Source organism: Gopherus evgoodei, chromosome 12, assembly GCF_007399415.2.
Source record: "Gopherus evgoodei ecotype Sinaloan lineage chromosome 12, rGopEvg1_v1.p, whole genome shotgun sequence".
Classification (NCBI taxonomy): Eukaryota; Metazoa; Chordata; order Testudines; family Testudinidae; genus Gopherus; species Gopherus evgoodei.
The window spans coordinates 29405724-29428711 of record NC_044333.1 but is presented as its reverse complement, the minus strand read 5'-3'; the positions used below and the strand labels follow the sequence as shown (position 1 = coordinate 29428711).

At 38.4% G+C, this 22988-nt stretch overlaps 1 protein-coding gene across 1 annotated transcript in view; it reads right to left on the bottom strand.

Moving 5' to 3' along the window:
* Nucleotides 1-920: 920 nt before the first annotated feature.
* The window catches only part of CDH8 (cadherin 8), a 211417-nt gene continuing 189349 nt past the window's right edge, over nucleotides 921-22988 (bottom strand). The window contains 8 exon segments of the mRNA XM_030581829.1: nucleotides 921-2512; nucleotides 2514-2587; nucleotides 2590-2616; nucleotides 2619-2663; nucleotides 2666-2851; nucleotides 2854-2925; nucleotides 4277-4345; nucleotides 4348-4527. Of these exon segments, the coding sequence (XP_030437689.1) occupies nucleotides 2435-2512; nucleotides 2514-2587; nucleotides 2590-2616; nucleotides 2619-2663; nucleotides 2666-2851; nucleotides 2854-2925; nucleotides 4277-4345; nucleotides 4348-4527 (731 nt within the window). The 3' untranslated portion in view covers nucleotides 921-2434.

Sequence of the window (22988 nt, the reverse complement as noted above, 5' to 3'; positions counted from 1 at the left end):
AGTGTGGTCTAGATTGGAACTTGGTCTAACATCAGATGGAAATCAGACCTTAACACTTGTGTTACCGTAGGATGGCATATTACGCTACACAACACCCTTTCACTTTGGCCAAATGATTAATAGAGCCTCCACAAGAATGCATTTGACTAAAATTGAAATCTATTACAAAATGTGTTGCATTACATTTGAAACCCTGATGAATGCAGCCTTTCTATCTTTAGATGACTCCACCGTTTAGTGTATGTTGCTGAGAGCGTTGTGTAAGCTAGTCAGATGGAAACTGTGTGAATACAGCCTAATTTAAATAAATTGGAGACTTCATTAATTTCATTAAAACCTTTACAATGCATTTAGAAGTGGTGTTAGCATATTAGTTATCTGCAAACTGCAGTCATTAAAGGCAGCTGCGGCATAGCTAAAGCAAATGTCAATGTTTCCATTTTGAAATGCATGCAGAGTTGGGGATGATGCGTCAAACTATTTTTGTTTATAGAAGAAATAATAACTGAGAATCCTAGAAACAATACTTTCTTTTTATTAGCAACATTCAAAAAGTTGGGAGGTTAATTTCAGCATGGCACACAGAAAAATTAGACATATGCATAAATCCTCTTGCGGTATGAGGTTGCTGCATGTTTAATTCTCCAGGCACTGTCTCAAAATTGCCCCCAACATCTTTTTCTTTTGTTATTCTGACTTTATCCCCTATTTTAAACAGTGTATTGATGTGATTGCCAGCTATTTAATTGATTAATAAATAAACTGAAGAAACTGTAGCAGTCAGAGGTTTATAAAGAACCTTTTAACTATTCACAGCTGATGATTCCTCTCTATAGGGTACAAGTTAAACTGAAAAGAAACAGCATCACAAGAAAGGTATTTATAAAAATATATTTCACAAGTAGGAAACAATACAGGAGTTTCTCTGAATACAATACATGAAGTAAATAAACAAATGATATATAGCATCAAAACAAAGTAGAAAATTTAAATGATTTGCATGAATACTCAGTTTATTATACAATTGCTACTTCTAAATGGCAAGTTTGCATTGCAAATTGAATATGCTTGCAGCTCCTAGTGCTGTTTACAGTGTGTGCAAGAGCCCTGGTGCACCACCATGAATATTATATAAAGAAATGCTAATAACAGAAGCAGTAAAATTATGTACATACTGGTTCCTGCTCTAATACAGTGGAGAAACTATAAGCATTGTTTTACTGTACTGTTTAATGTGTGGATTTCTAAAAGTCTACAGTTTAAATATTCACATGACCCAGTTTACTTCCAGCAGTTTGTGCTTGTATTAAAAACGTCAGTTACTAGATTTATGAAGAAAATATAAAACTGTCAAAAGTTTTGTCTGGGAAAGTTTATATTCCTGCCAGCATCACTTAAAACTCAGCTTTACTTTACTGCTTTAACCTGCAACAAATTGTCATTTTCTTTTCAAAATGTACATGTATAAACATTCATTTTATATATAGAAAAAACTCTAAGGTTTATTAATGGATATAATTTAGGTTTCTTTATAATCTTACACTATAGATTATTACCCTTAATAATAAAAGCAGTAATGGACATCAATAAAATATTTATTTCAGGATTAAACAAATAAATTCAATCTTTAGCAATAAAATCATTAATTGTTTCATATATGAAAGTCCATCTCCTTTCATAGTTTCTTTTCTTTCCCCTTTCAGAAAATGGAGTGGGAGTTCCTTCTTCTCTAAAACAATCCTCTTTAAAGTAGGGTTTTGAACCCCCACTCTTCAACCTCTGCACATTGGTAGGGTTTCTAATCCATGACTGGAATGGATTAAGAACATGTGAATATTTTAAGGCTTGACACAATATTTAAAGATGACATTCAGTCTGTGGTTATGTGGCCAACAATTATTGTATGTACAATGTATGGTCACTGCACAGAAGAAGCCAGTAGGGATTTACGGTGCTGTTTCCATTTCAGCATTGCAAAGAAGACCAGATATTGCTTTTACATTTTTGTGGAGGATCTTTGTTGGCAATGCGGAAACATACATTAGCTTTACATACTGACAGCCAACTCTGTTCAATAGCAAAATCATTGCAGGTCCATTATTAGAAAAGCACCCTTTTCTTTTATTCGTTCATTTCACTGAAGATTATCAAAGATCCAAATCTTCATCTTCAGAGTGGTCAAGTGAATATCGAATATCCAAAGACTTCTAGACACTCCACATACTTTACTTCACACTCCACAAGACTATACCTCCTAACATATACTTTATTTTTTTATTCAACATTACAATGAAGGTGATTTTATGATTTTTTAGATGACTGTCCGCTAAACTTGCCTCTAAAACAAAAAGCCACATTAGTCGTAACTAACAGCAGTGGCCCTAGAATATTACATGATCCTTAAGTCAAGAGTGAAAAAGTTTGTAATCCACTGTCAAGTTTCTTTGTCACTTTCTCCAACTGAGTAGAGTTCTCCAAGTCTTTTAAAGCGAGGACCCCATTCACTGAGGTTAGTCAAAATTCTGATCTGAGTCTGATGTAGAGGACTCCAATGAACTAAGGGAACCAGCTACTGAGCCTCTTCCTCATAGCCATAAATCTGGATGGAATCATAGGTGGAGCCGGTGGGTCATTATCAGCTTCATGAAGCCTCACATTAATAATTCATCAACGTCAACACCATTGGGAACAGGTGCAAGCCCCTGCCTGGGCATAAACTGAAGATCAGGCTTAATATCCTTACGGGGTAAAAATCCATTAATTCCATCTGGATTTTGCAAAGTTGCAATGTCAAAAGCTTCTGTATCTTCTTCGCCACCTCCTTCATCATCATAACGGATTATATTTTCCTCACGTCTTCCTCATCTTTGATAATCAGAGGCTCATTTTTATGTCTTCTCAATGTTACAAACAGCACCACAATAACTGTAAAAAAGTATCACAGGCTGATTAGTTAAGAAAACATCTAATCAAAGCAGCTGTAAACTAGATTTTTTTTTGTAGAGGGCTGCAGACAGTATCCTTCTACAAGAGTAATAAAACCATAATAAAAGCTGAAAGAGCTAGAAATGTAACACACTGGCGGAATGGCAAAATTTGATCAGGAGCTAGGGAAAGGAGCTCTACCTTCCTATTACCATAACTCTATATTTATAAAATAGCTTATTTAGGCCCAATTTTTTTAAAGGATCAGAATTTTGAATGTCTCCATTTCTAAGCTTCACTTCAGACAGATTTGGCCTGATTTTCAGATTGCTGATTTCTGAGAATTCACAATCCCAACCGAAATCAATAGGAACTGCTCAGTATCTCTGAAAATGAAACCCTAGTGCCCAGATGCACAAAGGTGTTTAGGTACTTAACTCCCATTGATGTACCTTGGTGAATATGGGCCTATGTGTCTAAAGCTGGGCATGCAAAAATGGAGACAACCAAAATTAGGTGACACTTTTTGAAAATATGGTTCTGATCATAGTCACATGAAGAAATCTTTTGTTGATCTATTGCTCAAAGCCATACAGTACCACAGTAAGGAGAGTGAAACTGTGATGGGGTGGGGAGGAGATGAGAAGAGGCTTAGGTCATATTAATTTTAGAATTATGGGTAGGTGCACAAAGAGTTGGGCTTTAGTTACTATTTGTTGTTTCTGCAGCTTAATTCTGAAATCTGTTACTTAGCAGAGCAACAGGGCTCTTTCATCACTGTTCTCTTGCTTGCTGATGTCATATACTACGTTTTTAAACTGTGCTTTTTCTTTGTAAAACTGAAATCTCTCTAAAGCCATCACAATCCAGAATAAATGCATGTAAGTCTTGGAAGAAATAGCATATAACAAATAATTCAGTTTCCAACACCCACAGTATGGTCTCAGTTCACCTTCTTACTCAACATTTCTAAAGCCTGATGGGAATTGGTAGATTTAATTTCATAATACAACTTTATTAAATGGTATTTCTATGTAAGGATCTTTGGAATAGGGACTGTGCTTTCTGTTTTTGTACATCATTTAGCACAACAGGGCTCATCCTGACTGGGTCTTAGGGCACTAATATAATTCATAATATATATTTTTCTTCTTCTAGCCTTAGACTCATCTATATGCAGTTGAAGCAATTACTCCAAAACTCTACAGCTACTCAATCTATATATATTAACACTAATAATTAGATACTATTTTTCCAGATAACATCACCTTTACCATTGGTTTCTTTGTTTATTTATAGTCATTTATGAACCAGAAAAATGTTGAACAGCAGGCTGTAAATGAATACATACCTAGCAGCAAAATGATGCATGCTAATATGGCAATTAAGGCTCCCATACTGAGTCCAATAGGAAGTACATAGCTTCAACATTACAGGACTGAACGATACCATCACTGCTGCAACCGCAGACCCGAATTGTAAGGGTGCTGGTGCTGCTCATGGGAGGATTTCCACTATCACTTATTATGATCGGTAAAAGATACACTTCTTGCGTCTGACGGCTGAATCCACTGTGCTTTGCCAAAATGCTGAGTGTATTATCTGGAAAAGTGAACATTTAAACATCATTTTCAAAATAGCTGCTGAAAACAATTTTTCCCTAGTTCATAAATCCCCCCCCCCACAAGCACATACATACTGTCACACACATCAGCCCCCTTCACCAGCCCTAGCCCCACTTACCAGATACATAAGGCACTGACTTTCTCAGCTTGCACATTCATAAAAACTAACTTCATGAAACCAGTGTATGGGAAAGTATTATTTTTAAAGTAATCCCACTGCTATTAGTTCATTTAATAAAGTACATCCATCAGTCAAAACGAATTGTGTTTTGTATTTTACATTGAAGCTCCATAATATTGCTCCTGCAGTAAAATAAACATTTTTGTGTTTAAAGTGGTAGAATTGTATAGAAGAAAACCAAAAGGAGGTGCTTAGATTGGGTTAAAAGCTGTGGGCCTGATCTTCAAAGGTGATGACCACTTTTATTTGAAAGGTATGTTATTGGTACTTGGTACCTTGAAACCTAAACTCTATTTTCTTTTGAAAAAGTAAGAGAAAGTGATTCCAGACAATCCTAGCTCTCAATCTTGCAAAGATTTATGAACATGCTTTAATTTTATGCATGGTAGTTGCCCCATTGAATTCAGTGGGATCACTCGTGTGTAAAGCTACCCTTCCCAATGCCTGACTTCTGCCATTGGCAGCGTATCCAGCTTTGTGCACTGGAACTGAGCACAGTTGCTAATGCTAGGAGAGTGACAAGGGAAGAGCAGGGATTTGCCACAATTATAATTGGAAGAACTGCCTACACTTTGGCAACTTTTTTTTCCAGTGGTATTTTAAACACATTTAGTAGGTTGTTGGTTAGGAAATTCTAGGAAGTCACCATCAAAAATCAGTTTTGGCCACCAGCTGCCTATTTGTTGGCTTTGTGTTTTAAAGAGATATATGCGGTAATGAAGTTGTGCTAATATCAAGGATCACTCAGCTAGATGGTATACATGGGTATTTGCTTTACCCATGGGGGTTAGAGTGAATATTTGATTTATGAATAACACATACTGCTCTGTCACACATAGTTAAACCTCTTGTATTCTCACAGCTTTCAAGCATAGTGGACCAATTAAAACAATCAAGATTTAACTCCTGCAGTAGTTAAGTTTACTGTACTATTTGTGTTATTTTAAATATAGGCAATACTGTAAATACTATGGTGTGGCAAATGTCGGTTTTGTTAATGGTACCTAATGTGTGTAGCTGTACATTCAAATAACTGATTCAGATTCTCACAGGTAATTATTGAATTTAGTTCCTCACTTAACATAAGAAATTTTCTATTGCCTTTAGGTAACCATAGAATCCAAACATTTACCAGCCCACTCCTTTCTAATATAAACGATTTTGTATGTGGCAGAATGTTCATGTTTTAACCACTGTAAATAAGCACTTAAAAAATACAAGACACTTTGGTTTTATTTACATACTTAATGATTCAGCTTAGCTTTTAACTGCTAGATTCAGAGGAACAAATAATAAAACTTAGGTTTGAGTCATGCCCTAATAGAGTGCATGTTGATTCATGTTAACCTTGTTTGTATATTCCTTCACAAAAAAAAAAAATAATAATATAAAATAATTACCCCAGACCCCTACACACAAGTACTGTGATGTTATATGTCTTTCTGAAAACCCTAATATGACTGATGGAAATGGAAAGATAAAGCTATACATCACATTCGGGCCTGAAGGGTTAGATTGCAGCTCTTTTCAATAACCTCTTTTCTCCTGTATTCCCAGAGTCAATGTGCTTGAAATGCTATGAAGTTCCTCATATTTTGTGTTATGAAATGGTTTTGACTTAATGCTAATGACATTTCATGGAAAGCAGGAAATTGAGGAGGGAAGGTTTGTGTGGCTGGAAGGGAGAGAAATTGAAAGATAGGCAAAGTTCATACAACAGACATAGCACACAGCCCCTCTTCTGAGATATGGCTGAAAAACACTCGGTGAAGCTCAGGAGGTGGTTGGTGTGTGTGTGTGTGGGGGGGCACAAAGGAACCTCTGAGATACCTTTGTGCTCTCTTGATCCTGCTGCCATTCAGATTTCTGGTGTACACTGAAACTCCCCTAGGGTTGTTCTATTTATACCAACTTTTCATGGTCCCAGGGGCCATTCCAACAGCAATAGATCACTGGGGCAGTGACCATTAGCATTAGACCAACATAAAGAAGGCATGCTGCGGTGCCCCCAAAGAGCTTGCAGCCTGTAAATAAACAGGAAGAGAGAGATGGAAGGTAGGGGAATGGGTGCGGGGGAAGCTATTCAGGTGGTGGTCACATTCTGATAAAGTTTTAACAACATAGTGTGTTGTTGTGTGTGTGTGTGTGTGTGTGTGTGTGTGTGTGTGTGTGTGTGCGTGCGTGCTCCTGTGCATGCACACATATTCATTTAGGTGAGGGTTTGATACAGAATACAGACAATTTCATACTAACCCAACAAGAATACCCTAGGAGATACTTACCAGTAGATGTGATATTATTGATATACGGTAGTAACTTTCTATAATTGATTGAGCCTGTAGCAGAGTATTAGAAAATGGGACATGTTCTTGTAGCTAATTAGTTTTAGGGTGACCAGATATCCTGATTTTATAGGGACAATCCTGATATTTGGGGTTTTTGACATCTATAGGTTCCTGTTGCGCCCCACTCCCTGTCCCGATTTTTCACACTTATTGTCTGGTCATCCTAATTAGTTCCATAAACAGAAGAAGAAAAGAGGGAGTTGGCTGGTGCATAAAGAAGGGAACTGAAGATTAGGTCTCCTAGGAACCTAATTCTCCATTCGCATACACCAGTTTCATGTGGTGTAGCCACAAGGATTGGGTGAGAAATGGTTTTCCCATCCCATGAGAATTTAAGAGTTCAACACATGCTCCCATCCCAAATTGGGACAAAAAGTCAAATTCTAAAAACAAAATTGTGGTCCAGAACAGCCTCGCCCCCACATAACCAGTTCAGGTCATTCAACTTTTTTTTTTTTTTTTAGATTTTCACCTTGTTTTCCTCTTTTTTTTCATATAAATTGTTACATTTCTAACTGAAGTAATTTTGAGCCAAAACAAAAACAAACCCCCTTTTTGTTTAGAAATTGTCAAAATGGTACATTTAAAACATTTAAAAAACTTTAATCACCACTTTTTCACATCAGGAAACTTATCTAAAGCAACCTTATCCTGTGAACAGTTCATTTCAATGAATCAATATTTTTGGCAAAAAAGTTTAATAAAAAATTTCCCAACCAGCTCTAATAATCACATGGGGTATGTCTACACTGCAGTTGTAAGGAGTTTCCCAGCCTGGGTAGACAAGCTCCCACTAGATTGAGTCAAGTGAGCACACTAAAATAGCAGCCTGGCTGCTGCAGCCTGGGCTCCCAAGCCCACATGACCCTCTGGATCTGAGCTCAGGTGGTAAGCCTCTTCCAGAGCTGCAAAATCCACACTGCTATTTATAGCATGTGAGCTTGAGCTAAGCTAATGACACAGGATCCCAGCCGCAATCACACCAGCGCCGAATACAGAGGTAAAATAACCTTTCTGCTCCTACTCAGATTCCCGTTTATTCATCCCAGCATTGCATTAGCCCTTTTGGCCACAGTGTAACACTGGAGCTCGTGTTCAGGCTTATTATGCACCAGGAGACTTTGATTTTATCAGTGGGGGGTGCAGCCGCTCTGGTCCCAGCCTCTTTGGTGGGAGGCATGCTCCCAGCTGAAGTGTAGATACACCCCTAGGGGTAGCAGAGGAGAGAACCAGGCCTGGTTCTACCAGAGTCAATTTCCAAACATCCCTCCTCCCCAAAATTCAGAGGTGCTTAGTTTCATAGTTCTAATGTAACCGATATATCTAAAGCGGACCAAATTATTTAGATCTGAGTTTGAGTTTGTATTTTAGACATATTTAGAATAGATATTCAAACAAACCCACCATAAATCAAAATAGTGATATTATAAAGCAACATTTTTGAAGCTGATTAGAGCTGAATACCTCACTAGTACAGAAAGTATTCTCCTTCACTTTTCAGCTGTGGGAATCAGATTTTCCTTACGTCTTTTCAAGTTAGCAACAGTCACATCACAACTGATGGCACCATGGAGCTAAATAGATAGCCTAGTCCTTTCTCATGTCCTTTTTGGAATTATAGGAAGCAAGCCTGTTTATTAAAGTTCAGTTTCAAGTGTGAGTTCTCAAGGATTTAGACAACCCAAACCAGCATCAAACTCCTTAATTATCCCCCTTATTCCGCGTGCCACTCTGATGTAATGGAGAAGATGTGTGTATGGAATCAATGATTAGTACATCTTCATAAAGAAGCACAACTGCACTTCTTGACATTGGTTAAAAATGTCAGAGGTGACATTGAATGCACATATAGCAACAGAATCTCCCTCCTATCTCATACACCCTCACCAGCTGAATCACACGGTATCAAACACCCAAATGTAAAGAAATAAGGTACATTAAATTATGCTGTAGTTCAATTTATTTACAGGGTATTTTTAAAATGAACCTAATTTCTTTGGTGAGTATAATCTTGTAATATCCTAACAGGGCATGTTCAGCAAGTTGTGTTTTCCCCCTCCTAGTCCCAGTCACTATTTTGGTGAGATTAAAAAACAAACAAACAAAACCATTTCTGTACCTTTTTTTTTTTTGTAATGACCCTTTAAAGAGATTTTAGCATGAGTTAGATCCATAATCCTTTTCTTTGAGCTTCCAAAGGAGGGGTCAGACACAACTAAACTCCAGTCCTCCACAGAGAACCATGCCCCTGCGTTGAAGTCCATGGGACTGCACATAGTTCTCAAGGAGCAGGGATCATATATGGTTGTTTGTCCACATTATTCCTATGCTCTTTTCTTTGTCCACACTTAATTCTTTAATAATAATAAAAAAAAGCAGCTGACTTCTGGGGCTCAGTCCCTACCCTCTCACTATCTTGTATCTAAGATATAGTCCTGCATGGGATAGCATCATGCATGGGTCATTTTCCCATTGGGAGCTCCAGGTGTGCTTGTGCCAGAAACACACACAATGATTTCCAGTTCCAGAGACCTTCCATCGAAGAAGCTACTTGCCTGAGTGACTAGCCAGCTCTGCTAAACTGGCCCGCCTGCACCCTTTGGAAAGGCTAGCACTACTGTGAGTTGAATCTTTTCACAGTCTTTATGCTGCTGGAGCAAAAAGCCCTCTTGGGAAGTCTCCTTGCATTCCATTCCTGGCCTCCTCCTCCTGTCCCCATTACACATAGGAGGGTCAGACACCTGCTTGACATGAGAAAAGCAATACATATTTTTTGTTTGCAGCTCCTCCTTCTTTCTGACGCAGTCACACTCTTCCTGTTCACTCCTGGTGTAATGTGTGATGGTGTAGAACAGGTAGACGCAGACGAGTCATGAACAAAAGGGAAGGCTGTGCAAAGAGAATTCTCTTTACTGGAACCCTGCTGCCCTCCCCATTACCATTCACACACAAGGATGCACCTAAACCATTCAGCCACTAGGTGGCTCCACTGAAACCTCCATGAGGAAAGAACACCGACAGCTGTCATTGCACGAAAAGAGGATTCTTGTATGTTTAAAGATGTTTACAAACAATGGATGACAACAGATCTTTTTGTTACAGCACAAGGAAGAGGGGACGGAACAATGTCTGTTAGGAGGGCCAGAGAGGGGGAAGAGAGGAAAATGGAGAGTGATGTAAGAGGGAGGAACTGGATGCCTGGGGATAAGGTGTGAGGAGGGGGAAAGAATTGGGAAAAAAACACATGGGAAAAGGACTGGAGGAAAATTGAATGGAGGAGAAAGTGGGATGGAGACAATCAAGGACCCATTTCTTCCACTCTTGCTCATGCTGGGTGGTATGTTACTTTGCAAACAGTCCTATTGATTTCAGGAGGACTACTTCTCACTGAGTAAAGTAAGACTCAGTGTGAGTAATCTGGCCCAAAAGAAGGGGAAAAGAGAGGGACTAAACTTGCTCTTTGGGCAGTGACTGTCATTTACCTACATATGTATCCAGCTATGCACCCAGGTGAGCTCAACCTGGCTGGCCTGTAGGTTCCCAACGTGATACAGAAAAGACAGTAGACAACAAGAGGAGAGAGAGAGCTTTGTCAGCTAGAAGAAGACTACTTTGAGCTAAATGATAATGAACCTTAATATGGTGAAGTAGATATTGAGGAGATGCAAGGGTGGGGCTCAATCAGATGTTCCCACAGTGGCAACCTTAACCTGTCCTCAGGATCAAAGCACCGGATGACATTGAGAAAATGTTTTGACAATGGATAGAAACTGCTCGCTGCTGCTGTGGGAATCGTGTTAGCAACAGCCTCTAATTTTCCCCCTCAAAGTAAAAAAAAAAAAAAAAAGAGAAGAAATGTCACCTAGTGCTGCTGGAACTTTGGCCTGCACATGAAGAGCAACAGCCCCCAGCTTGCCTTTTATTTAGTTCCTAAAACTTGAACCTGCAAATAAATTACATCGGCTGATTAGTAATAAATTCAATTTATCTGATTTGCCTTCCCCTCCTGTGGACACTTTCTTTATAGTACTTGTAGCTGGAAAAGCAGCAGGCAGCTCTCCAGGAACAGACACCATGCTGCTGCATGAATTAACTTGGCAGCAGATGCTCAGCAGGGTAGAGGATGATCACTCTCCACTCATCTCTCTAATTAACCTGCTGATCCTTCATTATCGCGCTGTCCCATGTTATTTATTCATGCTACTTTTATAATAACAAAGAAAATTATGGTGGGGGGAGGAGAGAACAAAAATGAAAACCAACCATGGTATTAATAAAGCTCTGACTGAAGCTGACAGAAGCAGAGACATTCAAAACTCAGGCACACAGATGTACGAGGATTTCAGACACACTGTTCAGAGCATCTGCTAACATCCACAGTAGTCAGTGATAAAAATGTAAACCTTTGCTATGAACTGTAGGACATTGATGGAGTTCATTGGAATACCAAGTTTCGTTAAATATCAGTCGTTCACTGGGGAGGGAATAAGAGATGCATTTTATCCTGAGGCCTGGAGAATTGTTTGAGACAAGTATGGTAGCTCAGTCAGCATCATGGTCAAGAAATCTGTCTGATTCAATCCAAATTCTGCTGTTATTTACAGTGATGTAAAGCCAGCGTAACTTCATGGACTGCAATAATTATGTTTTTTGTAACTCGGAACAGAATTTTGCTTTGGCTTGTTATTTTAAGCAAATACAAAATCAGTAATTTAAGTCTGAGTTTCAGTTTCTTGACGTCTCAAGTACAATGTGCTTTAGTGGAGGCACAAAAATCGGAGCACTGGGATGAAATATTAAGCCTATGCTGATTGTGTTGTAAGATAGTTTAGTGAAAGCATCATTTGATAAATAGTTTGGCACTGGCAAATAAATCTGACATCCTATTGAATCGCATTGTTTTGATTTTATTTGTACAGACTGACACCTTATGTTTTCTTGGAGTTTTTAAGATGTGTTCCCCCTTTCACTCTCCTTGTGCTCAAAACTGGCTGAATCATTCTTGCTCAGACTTACATTCTTGCTCACACACACAAATATCCACAGCATGGACGGATACCAATCCTAGAATAGCTCAGCCAAAATTATGAAAGTTTCAAAAATTACAAGGGACTAAAAACAGGAGGATAGATTGAATATTGTGCAACTTTATTTAGTTGCTGCTGCTCCTACTATCACAAAACAAGGACCAATCATAATCCACAGTATGTCCAAAACTTTGAACATGATCTTTCTAACGATTCAAAAGCAGTTCACTGAAAATATTTTAAATGAGCTTTGTGGCTGTCTCTGTACTTACAAAGGTTGTTTACAAGTGGATTTGCCAAATTCCATAAAATAGACGGCTATGGAAATATTTCCAGCAGAACTGAAACCAAGAAGTGACAATGGAGCCAGTATTTGTGAGATGGCCAGTAAGATTTCTAGACCCAAATGGCTTGTAAAGCACCGCTTAGGACTTGTTCTGCTCCGGGCTGAGTGCTTCCTGAAAGCTTCCAAGTACACTCAGCTCTCACTGAGCTATTCTGAGGTAGCTGGATGGAAGGTTACAAGGGCAAGTGAAAAGTGTTATGATCACAATGCCCCAAAGTTTCAAAGTAAAAAGCCATGTTCATGATAAAGTATGTCAATTTTATTAAGAAAATGATAACCCTGAAACATATGTACATAAAAGTGCGGGTATAAATGCAGTAGACATGAGTGGCTTTATGACACTGGCATCAACCTTGATTAACCTGCATGTGAAATAAAAGCTGAACCTCAAAATGGAAAGACACATACAGAAAATGCGATTTACAATTTTTAAGCATTTAAAAAAGAAAAGAAAAGAAAAAAACACCCGCAGTCAGTTTACATTCAAGTGTAACTTGTGCACGCACCTCATCTTGCTTCTTTAATTCCTTGATACACTCTATTTACAGATCAGTAGATTTTCCTGCTGGGTAAGCTTCCACCTACCTAGCCTCTTTTTCTCTCTCTCTCTCTCTTCTCTCCCTTTTGTAGTGCTCTCAGAAAGATCAAATCATTAATGGTATTAAACTTTGTGGTAGAAATTATTATCTATGCTGGATATATTACTTACGTGAAGAAGGAGTTTTTAATTGGAAATTTTACAGCTGGAAACCTCAGCAATGCAGAGCTGTGTATTTCTTCATGTTTATTGGAACTAATACATATTGTACACGGTTTGAATAAACACTATTATCATAGGTGGTTTTTTATATGCACTTTGGAGAGCTAAAGAGCAGTTTCTCCATAATACAAAGAGCCCTGTCAGATAATATGGAGAGCAGTAAGGATACCCTTATTAAGATGTTCCATGCATTTTAGAAGTGAAAGTACGAAGACATTTAATTAATTTTTTATCTCGTTCCATAAGTGATAGGAGTTCTCCTGGAGAGTTTTAAAGAATTTAATAATAAAGTCATCAGTAAGCAAGTTTGAGTGGGAATGGTCACAAAACAAGCACAGAATCAAAACTATGTTGCATTTAAAGAAATGAGAGTCATACATTTGGTAGACAAATATAAGTCTGTAGAGGGAAAAAAAATACCAGACAAATGCTTGGAGAACATTTCAGATCTTTAAGTGACTACTAATCCACTTTAATCCATGTGAATATTAATCCATTATGCTTCCTTACTACTATTAAAAGTATGATAAGCAAATGTCTTCAGATCATCTACCAATACTTTGTCCATGTATTAACATGCTCATTGACAAGTATGGTCAAATTTTCAACCCCCAATATGTGCACACTGAAAGAACTCTAACTTAGATTGTTAGCTTTTTGGGGCAGAGTTCATCTTTTTCTCTGTTTATACAGCACCTAGCACAATGGGGTCCCACTCCTTGATTAGGGCCCCCAGGCACTATAGTAATACAAATAATAACAAATGAACAATCAGTTCCTCATTGTTCTACACACTGTACATACACAGTAAGAGAGTGTCTCTGCATTGGAGATCTGACAGTGTTAGATTTGGGTTTTAAGGGAACCTAATACACAAAATGGATACAGAGTGGGAGGAAAGAAGGATTATTATCCCTATTTTACAGCATGGAAAATGAGGCAAAGAGATTAAATGACTTTTCTAAGCTCACACAGTAAGGCTGCTGTAGACCCAGGGGTTGAACCCAGAGCGCCTCAGTCCCACTCTAGCGCCTTAATCACAGGACTATCTTGCTTTCTCATATGCCTCTATGTTAACACCTATTCAATGGCAATAAAAAAAAAATCAAGTGGACCCCCAAACTGTAAAGTTCTTATCTGTAGAGGCAGGACCAAAATTAAGTACACACCAAACCGGTCACTCTCATAGTCCTGTACATTTGGAAACTCTCTGTGAGCTCAGCTATTCAGGAACACATTTCTCTTCTCTGGTTCTAGCAGACCCAGAGAAAAAGAAAATTCACAGATCAATCTCTCTTCTAGCATCAAGAATTTAGGACCCAACTCAAAGCCCAGCCCCTTCACCACCCACAATGTAACAGGACTCACAAATTATAAGTAAGACTACGCTTATGTCACAGAGGTCATAGAAGACGTGACTTCCAGAGACCTCCATGGCATTTTCTGCTTCAGCCCCCGGGTCTGTGGGGCCCAGGCAGGGTTCCAGGAGGGCAACAGCCTCCTCAGGGTCCCCCTGCAGATTTCCAGCAATAGTTCACAGCCTCTGCAGGGTCCCCCTACAGGAGACAGCCTCTGCAGGGGGCCCTCCTTGGGTTCCAGACACCAAGGACAGCCTTGTGGGGTTGGGTGGGGGTGGGGAGGAACCCTGCAGCTCCCAGCCATCAGGGTGGCAGGGTAAACCGTGGAGCCGCAGGAGGTAGGTCATGGCATCCATTAATTTTTGTTTATTGTCTGTGACCTATCCATGACTTTTACTAAAAATAACCATGACAAAAACTTAGTCTTAATCATAAGGCTAGCCCTGCGTTGCAAAACTAGTCTGTGAGTCCCAAACCATGCTAGAATACAAAGCACAGACAGTAGCTTGTTGCTCTTGAAAGGATTCCATTCATACTGCTTTGAAAGATACATCTGAGGTTCTTTTACTTAACAATGTTCTTTAGTCTGTAGCACGTTTAAAAAGATGTAAAAGGGAAACACAGAACAGGACAACTTTTGATTATGCAAGTCACCATTGCAAACCATATGAGCCAGTGAACAGTGATTAATTTCAGAGGGAGAGGTGAGACAGCACGTTTTTTTCTAGAGCAAATTGAATGCTTTGGAATACCTAGTTGTATGCAGTGTAGTTGTAGCTGTGTCTGTCCTGGGATATTAGTGAGACAAGGTGGATGAGGTAATACCTTTTATTGGACCAACCTCGGTGGGAGACCTGAGTTCAGTCCCTGCTCTGCCCTAGCTTGTCTCTCTCATCAACAGAAGTTGGTCCAATAAAAGAGATTATCCCATCCTCCTGGAATATCTGGTCCATCACACATATATAACACCGTATACAGTAGGTAGGTTCACATGCAAGGTCTGCTTTTAAAAAGGATTTTTTATTCAAACAAAACAAAGTCTTGCTGATCATGAGAACAATATGCTTCAGTAAGGCCCTTTGCATAACCTTTTACAATAAAGATAAAAATGTCCCATTGAACCAGAAGGCTTATTAAAATAATCTGAAACTAAATTATGTAGTTTTTATGGTACTTTTTGGGTGATTTATAATAACTAAGCTTACAGGCTCTGAAGCATTCATGGATATTTCAAAATGACCTGCTTTTCATGAAAACCAACATTTCTGGAAAAAAAAGCAGATTGATAGTTGCTATCAAATTTGATAGCAGATACCAGATATTAAGAAAAAAAATTGCAATGTAAAATTTTAGCTGGCTGATCAAATTATGTCATTTACATCCTATTAATCACATGTCATGCTGACACATGGCAGTGGAGTATAATTTAAGTCACATAATAGATGGCTGCCATACACAAAGTAACTTCCTAATGGTGATCTGTATTAGTCTGGGGAAATAGCCTTACAAGAGAAGTATGGAAGACCTAAATTTCTTGAATCATTTAAAATACTGAATAAAATACCAGAGAACATAGCAGAGAGAACAATAGTGCACAGATGGGGAGATGGACTAGATAATTTAAAAAATCTTTTACATCCCTAAATTTAGGTTCTTTGCCAACAGCTTAAATCATAATACTTGTTTATAACATAAATTTACCACTGGATCAACTGATGGATAATCAGTGTAATGTGTTTACAACTTATCTATTCCTATGCTTAGATTAAATTGCACCATGGAGAATTTCAAAATAATGAACAAACTATTTTCTGGTTTATTGTCATCATTCTTATAGGTTAAAATTTTATCAGAAATGAAAAATAATATTTATTCTACTCTAGCGCAGCGTTGACATAAAAAGGGATTATTTCAGTAATAAAAAATAGAGGCAAACAATGCCAAGGTGAAGGAATGGACATTTTTTCCTCCCTTTTCAAAAATGTGAACTTTAAATAATTGTCTGAATAATTTCTAGTTCTATGGCTTTGGAAAAGTCAGAACTTTAGATAATTGTCTCTTAAGTATTCTAAAACTTTCCTGTGACCTTTACTCCAGCAGAGCTGTAATCAAACATACCTGTATGGTCATTTCCAGTCTAGTGGCAACTATTATATTTTACACTTGGGTCTGCTAACCCTTTAAAAGCTGGATAGAAATTTCTTTGTCCATGAGGTGATCATACAGAAACTCTGAACTGACAGTATGAGACTGTATTTGTTTTATCTTTAACAGGAAGGTAATAAGTCAAAAATTCAGATGCAGAAACTCTACTTTTTTTTATCATTACATACAACTATGAATGTGGGAAAGTGGGAGGGGCCACAGAGGACAGCAGCTTTGGTTTCCAGATCTATCTCATGTACTTATATGGTCCCCATCACCACACAGTCTTTAACTGATTTATCCTCCCAGCACCCCATGTGAGGGAGGGAAATGCTACCATCCCCATTACAGATGGGGAATTGAAGCAGAGTGACTTGCCCAGGGTCACATAGGAAGTTTGGGGTAGAGCAGGAACTGAACACAGTCCAAGTTAGTGCTCTAGCCCCAGCAACATCCTCCATCTCTGAACTCCTATTGACTTAATTGGGGCCAGGTTTTCACCTGAGTTTCTTAATTTTGTTCTGTGCTGCCTACAGTCATCAGAGAGTTTCAAAGTACTACTTTCCCTACCATCCTGATAATGATGTACCCTTGTTTCTGTTATTTCTCTATTCTATAGTTGACTGGTTAAAAAAATCACTGCTAAAGATAAGAATTTCTACTGTGTCTTCAGCACACTTGTGTCTTTAGCTGAAATGGCAGAATATTCACCTCAGATGCTTGCAAATTTAGGGGCAATTTCTGCTCTAAGTTACACTGTTGGAAATCCGGAGTGACTATTAATTTCAAAGACCCTTGGATTTTGGTCCTCCTGTAATTTGTGTGTGTGCTCTCAGTATTAATTGCTACATGTGTCTTTTTCTTAAAGAAAGGATGTAGCAGACTTCAAATGAACCCAGAGGACTCCAACCTGGAAGTGGAACATTCCTGGCCACATAATATTTTATGTGTATGAATTACCACAATTTTCACTGAATTGCATCCTATACAAGTTCATTACAGTCAATAGCCTAATTCTGATCTAACTCACACTGATTTATCTCCACTGACTCCAGTGGAGCTTCTTCTGATTTATATCCTTGTAAAATGGAATTGGAGTCAGACCAATGGAATTGCAAGAGTCATTAAGTTAACAAAAATTTTGCTCCTCAGTTTTGCCCAATGTAGTCAGCTAGCCAGACACCTTGTTTACTTGTAATCATAATGTTCTGACATGATGTACATTTCATTCGGATCACATCACTACATATCATGTGTGTTGAATGTTGCAGCTGTAAACTATGAGAAATAATGCAAGACGCCAAGCTCTAGTATGGAAAAGAGATGAAATGGTTGTCAAATGTGCTTAGCATTAAACATACATTATTAACATGGTAATTTGCTTAGACTAATAGATCATTTTCAGTATCTACAGATTATATTTAATTCTATGATGTTGTTCATTTAATCAAAAGTTCCAAAAAATAAGAACGTACTCCATTGGTCATTATTTTAAACTGCTTTGGTATTACTAGTGGTTATATTCTGACTTGGAACCATGAACTTCCAATTAATTAGTATTTATATTTTGCCAAATTTGGGCCAGGTGCTGTGGGGGCAAATGAAAAGCTAACAAGCCCATCCAGAGGGCCTTTCAACTTGAATTTTACTTAAAATATGATGAAATGTCATAGTATTGATTACTTCGCTACAGGCATTGACATGCGAGATTTAGACATTGAAAATAATGGAAGAAATGTATCTAAACCTCCTAAATCATTTTGAAAGTTGCAGTTGAGAGAATCTTTCAATGCTCAGCCTCAAATGACATGGGGTTTAATGTGTGTTGTGTATATATATATATATATATATATATATCAATCGCGCAGGTTCAATGAAATTCATGAACCTTTCATCAAACAAAGGATGAGTTTCAAGAATCCTTTCCCTAGCCCCATCTCCTTCCCTCATCCAAGCTATTTTCACACAGGTTCTCGGAAGGGTTTCTTAGCTTAAATCAAAACCATGAGAAAATATGAAATTACTTTTGCTTTCTAAAAATCAAACTGAACTAAAAAATTTGAATCTCATGCTATGAAAAGATAAAATAAAAGCAAAGGCAATTTAAAATATATCCATTTATAAAAAGGTGCATACGGGAAGCTTAAGGATCAGGACTTTTTTATATTGGCATTAATCAAATATTAGCACAAATAACTTAGCATCTCACTGTCAATGCTGAAATAACTCTTAGGGTATGTCTACACTGCAAAGAAAAACGTATCACAGGGCTTTGCAGGGCTCAGGCTGTGGGGCTAAAAATAACAGGGTAGACACCGGGTTTCAGAGCCTGGGCTCCAGCCTGAGAGGGAATGTCTATGCTGCTATTTTAAACTCTGCAGCCTGAGCCAACTGACCCAGGCTCGAGACTTGGCACTGGTGTTTTTTCTTTGCAGTGTAGACATACCCTTGTTCACACAGATGCTGACTCTACACACATCTAGAATTTTAAATGATATACCAACAGTTCGTACAGCACTCTATTAGCATTGACCTGGGATCAACCATATCAAATTTCTCTTAGAACATTTAAAAGGGCAAATGTAGGCCATGGTATTTTAGTACTGCCATACCATTAATTCTTATAATGTGCACTTTGAGATAGTGGCCACCTTACTATAAAAACTGCCTAGAATTTATCAGAGAATTGCCTGTTGGTACTGTTGTAATAAAGATTCTGTCAGCACTTCCATTACAAAATTATTTTCAGGGGTTTATAACTCAGCTGTAACATGCTGTGAGACATTTTTTTAGCACGCATAGTCTTTGCCAAAGATCATTCCAAGCTAAATGTGGCTTAAATTATCTAAGACATTTTGAGAAAAAAAATGGCACTCGAAATTTCCTTGGAGCTGCTGCAACTCAAAAATTGTGGCTTTGGTTTCAACTGTGTCTGATCCTGCAGTCTTTCAACATGCAAAAGTCCACTTGATTTCCGTGACAATAAGGTGTGCGTATGACTGCAAAAACATGCCCTTACATATATTTTTAAATATAAACCGTAATGTAAACTAGTGACATTCTGTGTTATATTTGCTTTTAAAATTTTGAAGTCTGAGATATTGAGGTGTATTGTCCATACTCCTTAATGTACGCGCAGTATGGACAAAGGTCATAACTGGAAGACACATACACAGTAAAAGTCATGAATCCCAACATATCTAGCTTTGAAAGATGAAGGATTGTCAGCATATGACATTTTGCTTCTGGGCAGTATAGTTTTTCAGACCTGATGACTAAACAATGTAAATGCTATAGGCATGCAAACTAATTTGCACCACTATCAAAAGTGGCAGATAAAGTGCTGAACAGTTTTGCAAAAACTGAAATACTTGGCAGGTACAATTCATTTGTGTGTGAGAGGAAACAAAAAGGCTAGTTAGTTAGTTAATTAGTTAGTTATGAATCACTTTTGTACCAAGCCAAAAACATGTGAGACAGAAATCAAACATGGAATCTTTCCAACTACTTCTCTCCTAAGGGGTCTCACTCCATCAATTTTGCAGCTTCTGGGTAAATTGTCCTTTTTTCAGAATTGCACAGAATTATAGATTTGTGCACACAACTGACCAGTGAGATGCCTCAATTGCTTATGGAAATTAAGTACATTTTTGCAGTTGCAGTTCTGACATCTAAATCTCTAGGGCACAGCTTGCACTAGTGTTAATGATAGCCATATATCTTGCTTGCCACACTGGATTTGCTCCCTCTATCATCTGTAATTCATGGATGAAGAATCTGTAACAGTACAGATAGTAGCTGTGATAATACAAGGTGAGATGAGCATAGTAAAACTATTAAAAGTAATAATCTCAAGTGATTCTATTGGCATAGATTAGGGACATGAGAAGATTTTAACAATAATCCAACAAATAATTGCGATCACTGCAAGAAGGCTGAATTAGCTGAGCAGTGAATCAGAAGAGAAGAGGGAAATAAACTTGGAATAGCATGAGAAATTCTGAAGGAGAATGTTAGGTACTCTGAGAAAGATATCAGCTTCCTTACTGGATGAACCAGAAGATCAGAAGGCCAGATCAAAGGAATCCCAGAAGATGAGTGTAAGAATTCTTTATAAAAAGTTTTCTGAAGGAACTTCTTCTGATAGAAAGAAGGCCATAGAATTCTCAACAACAGCAAACAAAAAAAAGGGAAGGCGCATTGGCTGGTAGCTTTCTGTGTGACAGGAGACAATCATGAGAGAAGCACAATATAAGAACGTGGATTTTTCATGAAAAAATCGATTGGAATCTTTACTGATTTAAACATTTGAGATGTTACTAGAGAAATAGGACTAGTACCACTTTTGGAATAGACTAAGCAGATGCAGAGTGGTATCTGAAGTGTGGTATCCATCCCCAAACTACACTCCTTTATTTTTTCATACTAGAGATCAGCACAAAGATTGCATCCAAATGAACAAGGAATTGGAGAACCTGCTGGTATGCGTTATACCCACCAGTGAGAGCGACAGTATTTCTTGATACAGTCCCTTCATGTAGTTCACTTGGTTGAGACCTAGAAGCATATACTTATTTATTTTTATGAGGATTTTCTAAAGAATCAATGGGTAGTTAGGGATTTTCTTTGTGGCTCTTATGAAAAATCACAACTTTTATTGATTCATAGGCTGTTATGGTCCCCATCACCATCTGAGCACTAAGCACATATGAAAAAAATGTACCCATACAGCCCTTCTGGGCAATGAGTATTCTATATATGGGGAAATGACACACACACCATGATTAAGTGACTTATCCAAAGCCAGATAGGAAGCTTGTACCATTTCTAGGGAAAAACACTCTAAATCCCAGTCCAGTTCCGTAATTGCAAGGCCATCCTTTGGAGTGAGACTTGCTCACAAGTAATAAGGTTTAAAGTTATACTGGAATGACTTCCACGTCAGTTATAAATGGATAATAGTTAGAAAATGGCTACACCAAAGATTATTATTGTTTATTATTTGTATTGTTGTAGCACCTAGAATCCTTAGAGTGAAACTTAGATATGGCAGTTCACAACAAAACATTTTTATTTCAGTTCTTATGAGTTCCCACCTGCTATATTTTGCTTTGAGTTTGGGGTTAGGTTGAACCAAAGTCTCCAAGAGAAACTCAGACAAAATCATCAAATTCTACCTGGTTTTAGGTGAAAACCATATAAAACCACCAAGTCATTAATTATATCCTAAGGAAAAAAAATAACTAGCTTCCATATGCAAGACAGGCAAAAATCTGCCTAAATGTGCAAATATCAGAAAAGACTGCTCAAATGGCCACCTGATTTTTCTCTTGAACAACCTGAAAATTCTATAAGCACTGTGATAAAATGGCTGATGTTGATATGGTGGATCCCACGCTTTTCCCCCTGCTCTTGGGCACCAAGGGCCCCACTAGTGGCCTGGGAAGGTGGTAGAGGAGGGGCGGGAGAGGGGTCTGGGTTTGCTCCTCTCTGAGCCCCAGCCCCTCTCAACCTCTGTGGGTTTCTTGCCCCTTCCCCCTTAGATAGGGTTACCTTCAGTCTTTAATGCTAGGAAAGGGAGTCTCCCTTCCTTCCATTCTCTGGTCTTTCAGGTCTCAGGAACACACCTCCAAACTCCAGTCCTCTCTCCTTCCTCATGCACACTGACTGCCTGAATCAGGGTTTTTTTTATTAGGTTCCTAACAGGGCCTTAATTGACTACAGGTACTCTAACCTGTAGCAACCCTCCCTAGTCTACAGGGAACCACACTTTAATTAGCCTAGAGCTTATATATCTCCCCTCTACCACGCTCCCACTGCTCCCTTGCCTTGCTGTATCACAGCATCCAATGGCCTACCATCTGGCCAATGTTACTGAGATGGTCATAAGCACCACATGGTAGTATAATCATTGAAACTCCTCCTGAGTTCAGTCTTGCATCCCTGGTCCCCATCAACTCAATTCAAAATATGACAGCCAGATCTTTCTCCTGGCTTATCCTCTGACCATCCTCCTCTTCAGTTGGCTCCCCTGTTTGCACAGCACCAAATACAACCCTTTTGTCTTTTCCTCCAATTCCTTTCATAACTTAGCCCCACCCTACCTATCTGACCTGCTTTTTAAGGCTGACTCCCATCTTCACTCTACCAATAATGTCAGCCACAGTCTCCCAATTTATTGCTTCTCCAACAAGCATTTTTTGTGCTTTCTCCTGTGCTGCCCCTTATGAGTGGAAATAGCCCCCAGTCTAAATCTATACAATCAGCATCTTGTCC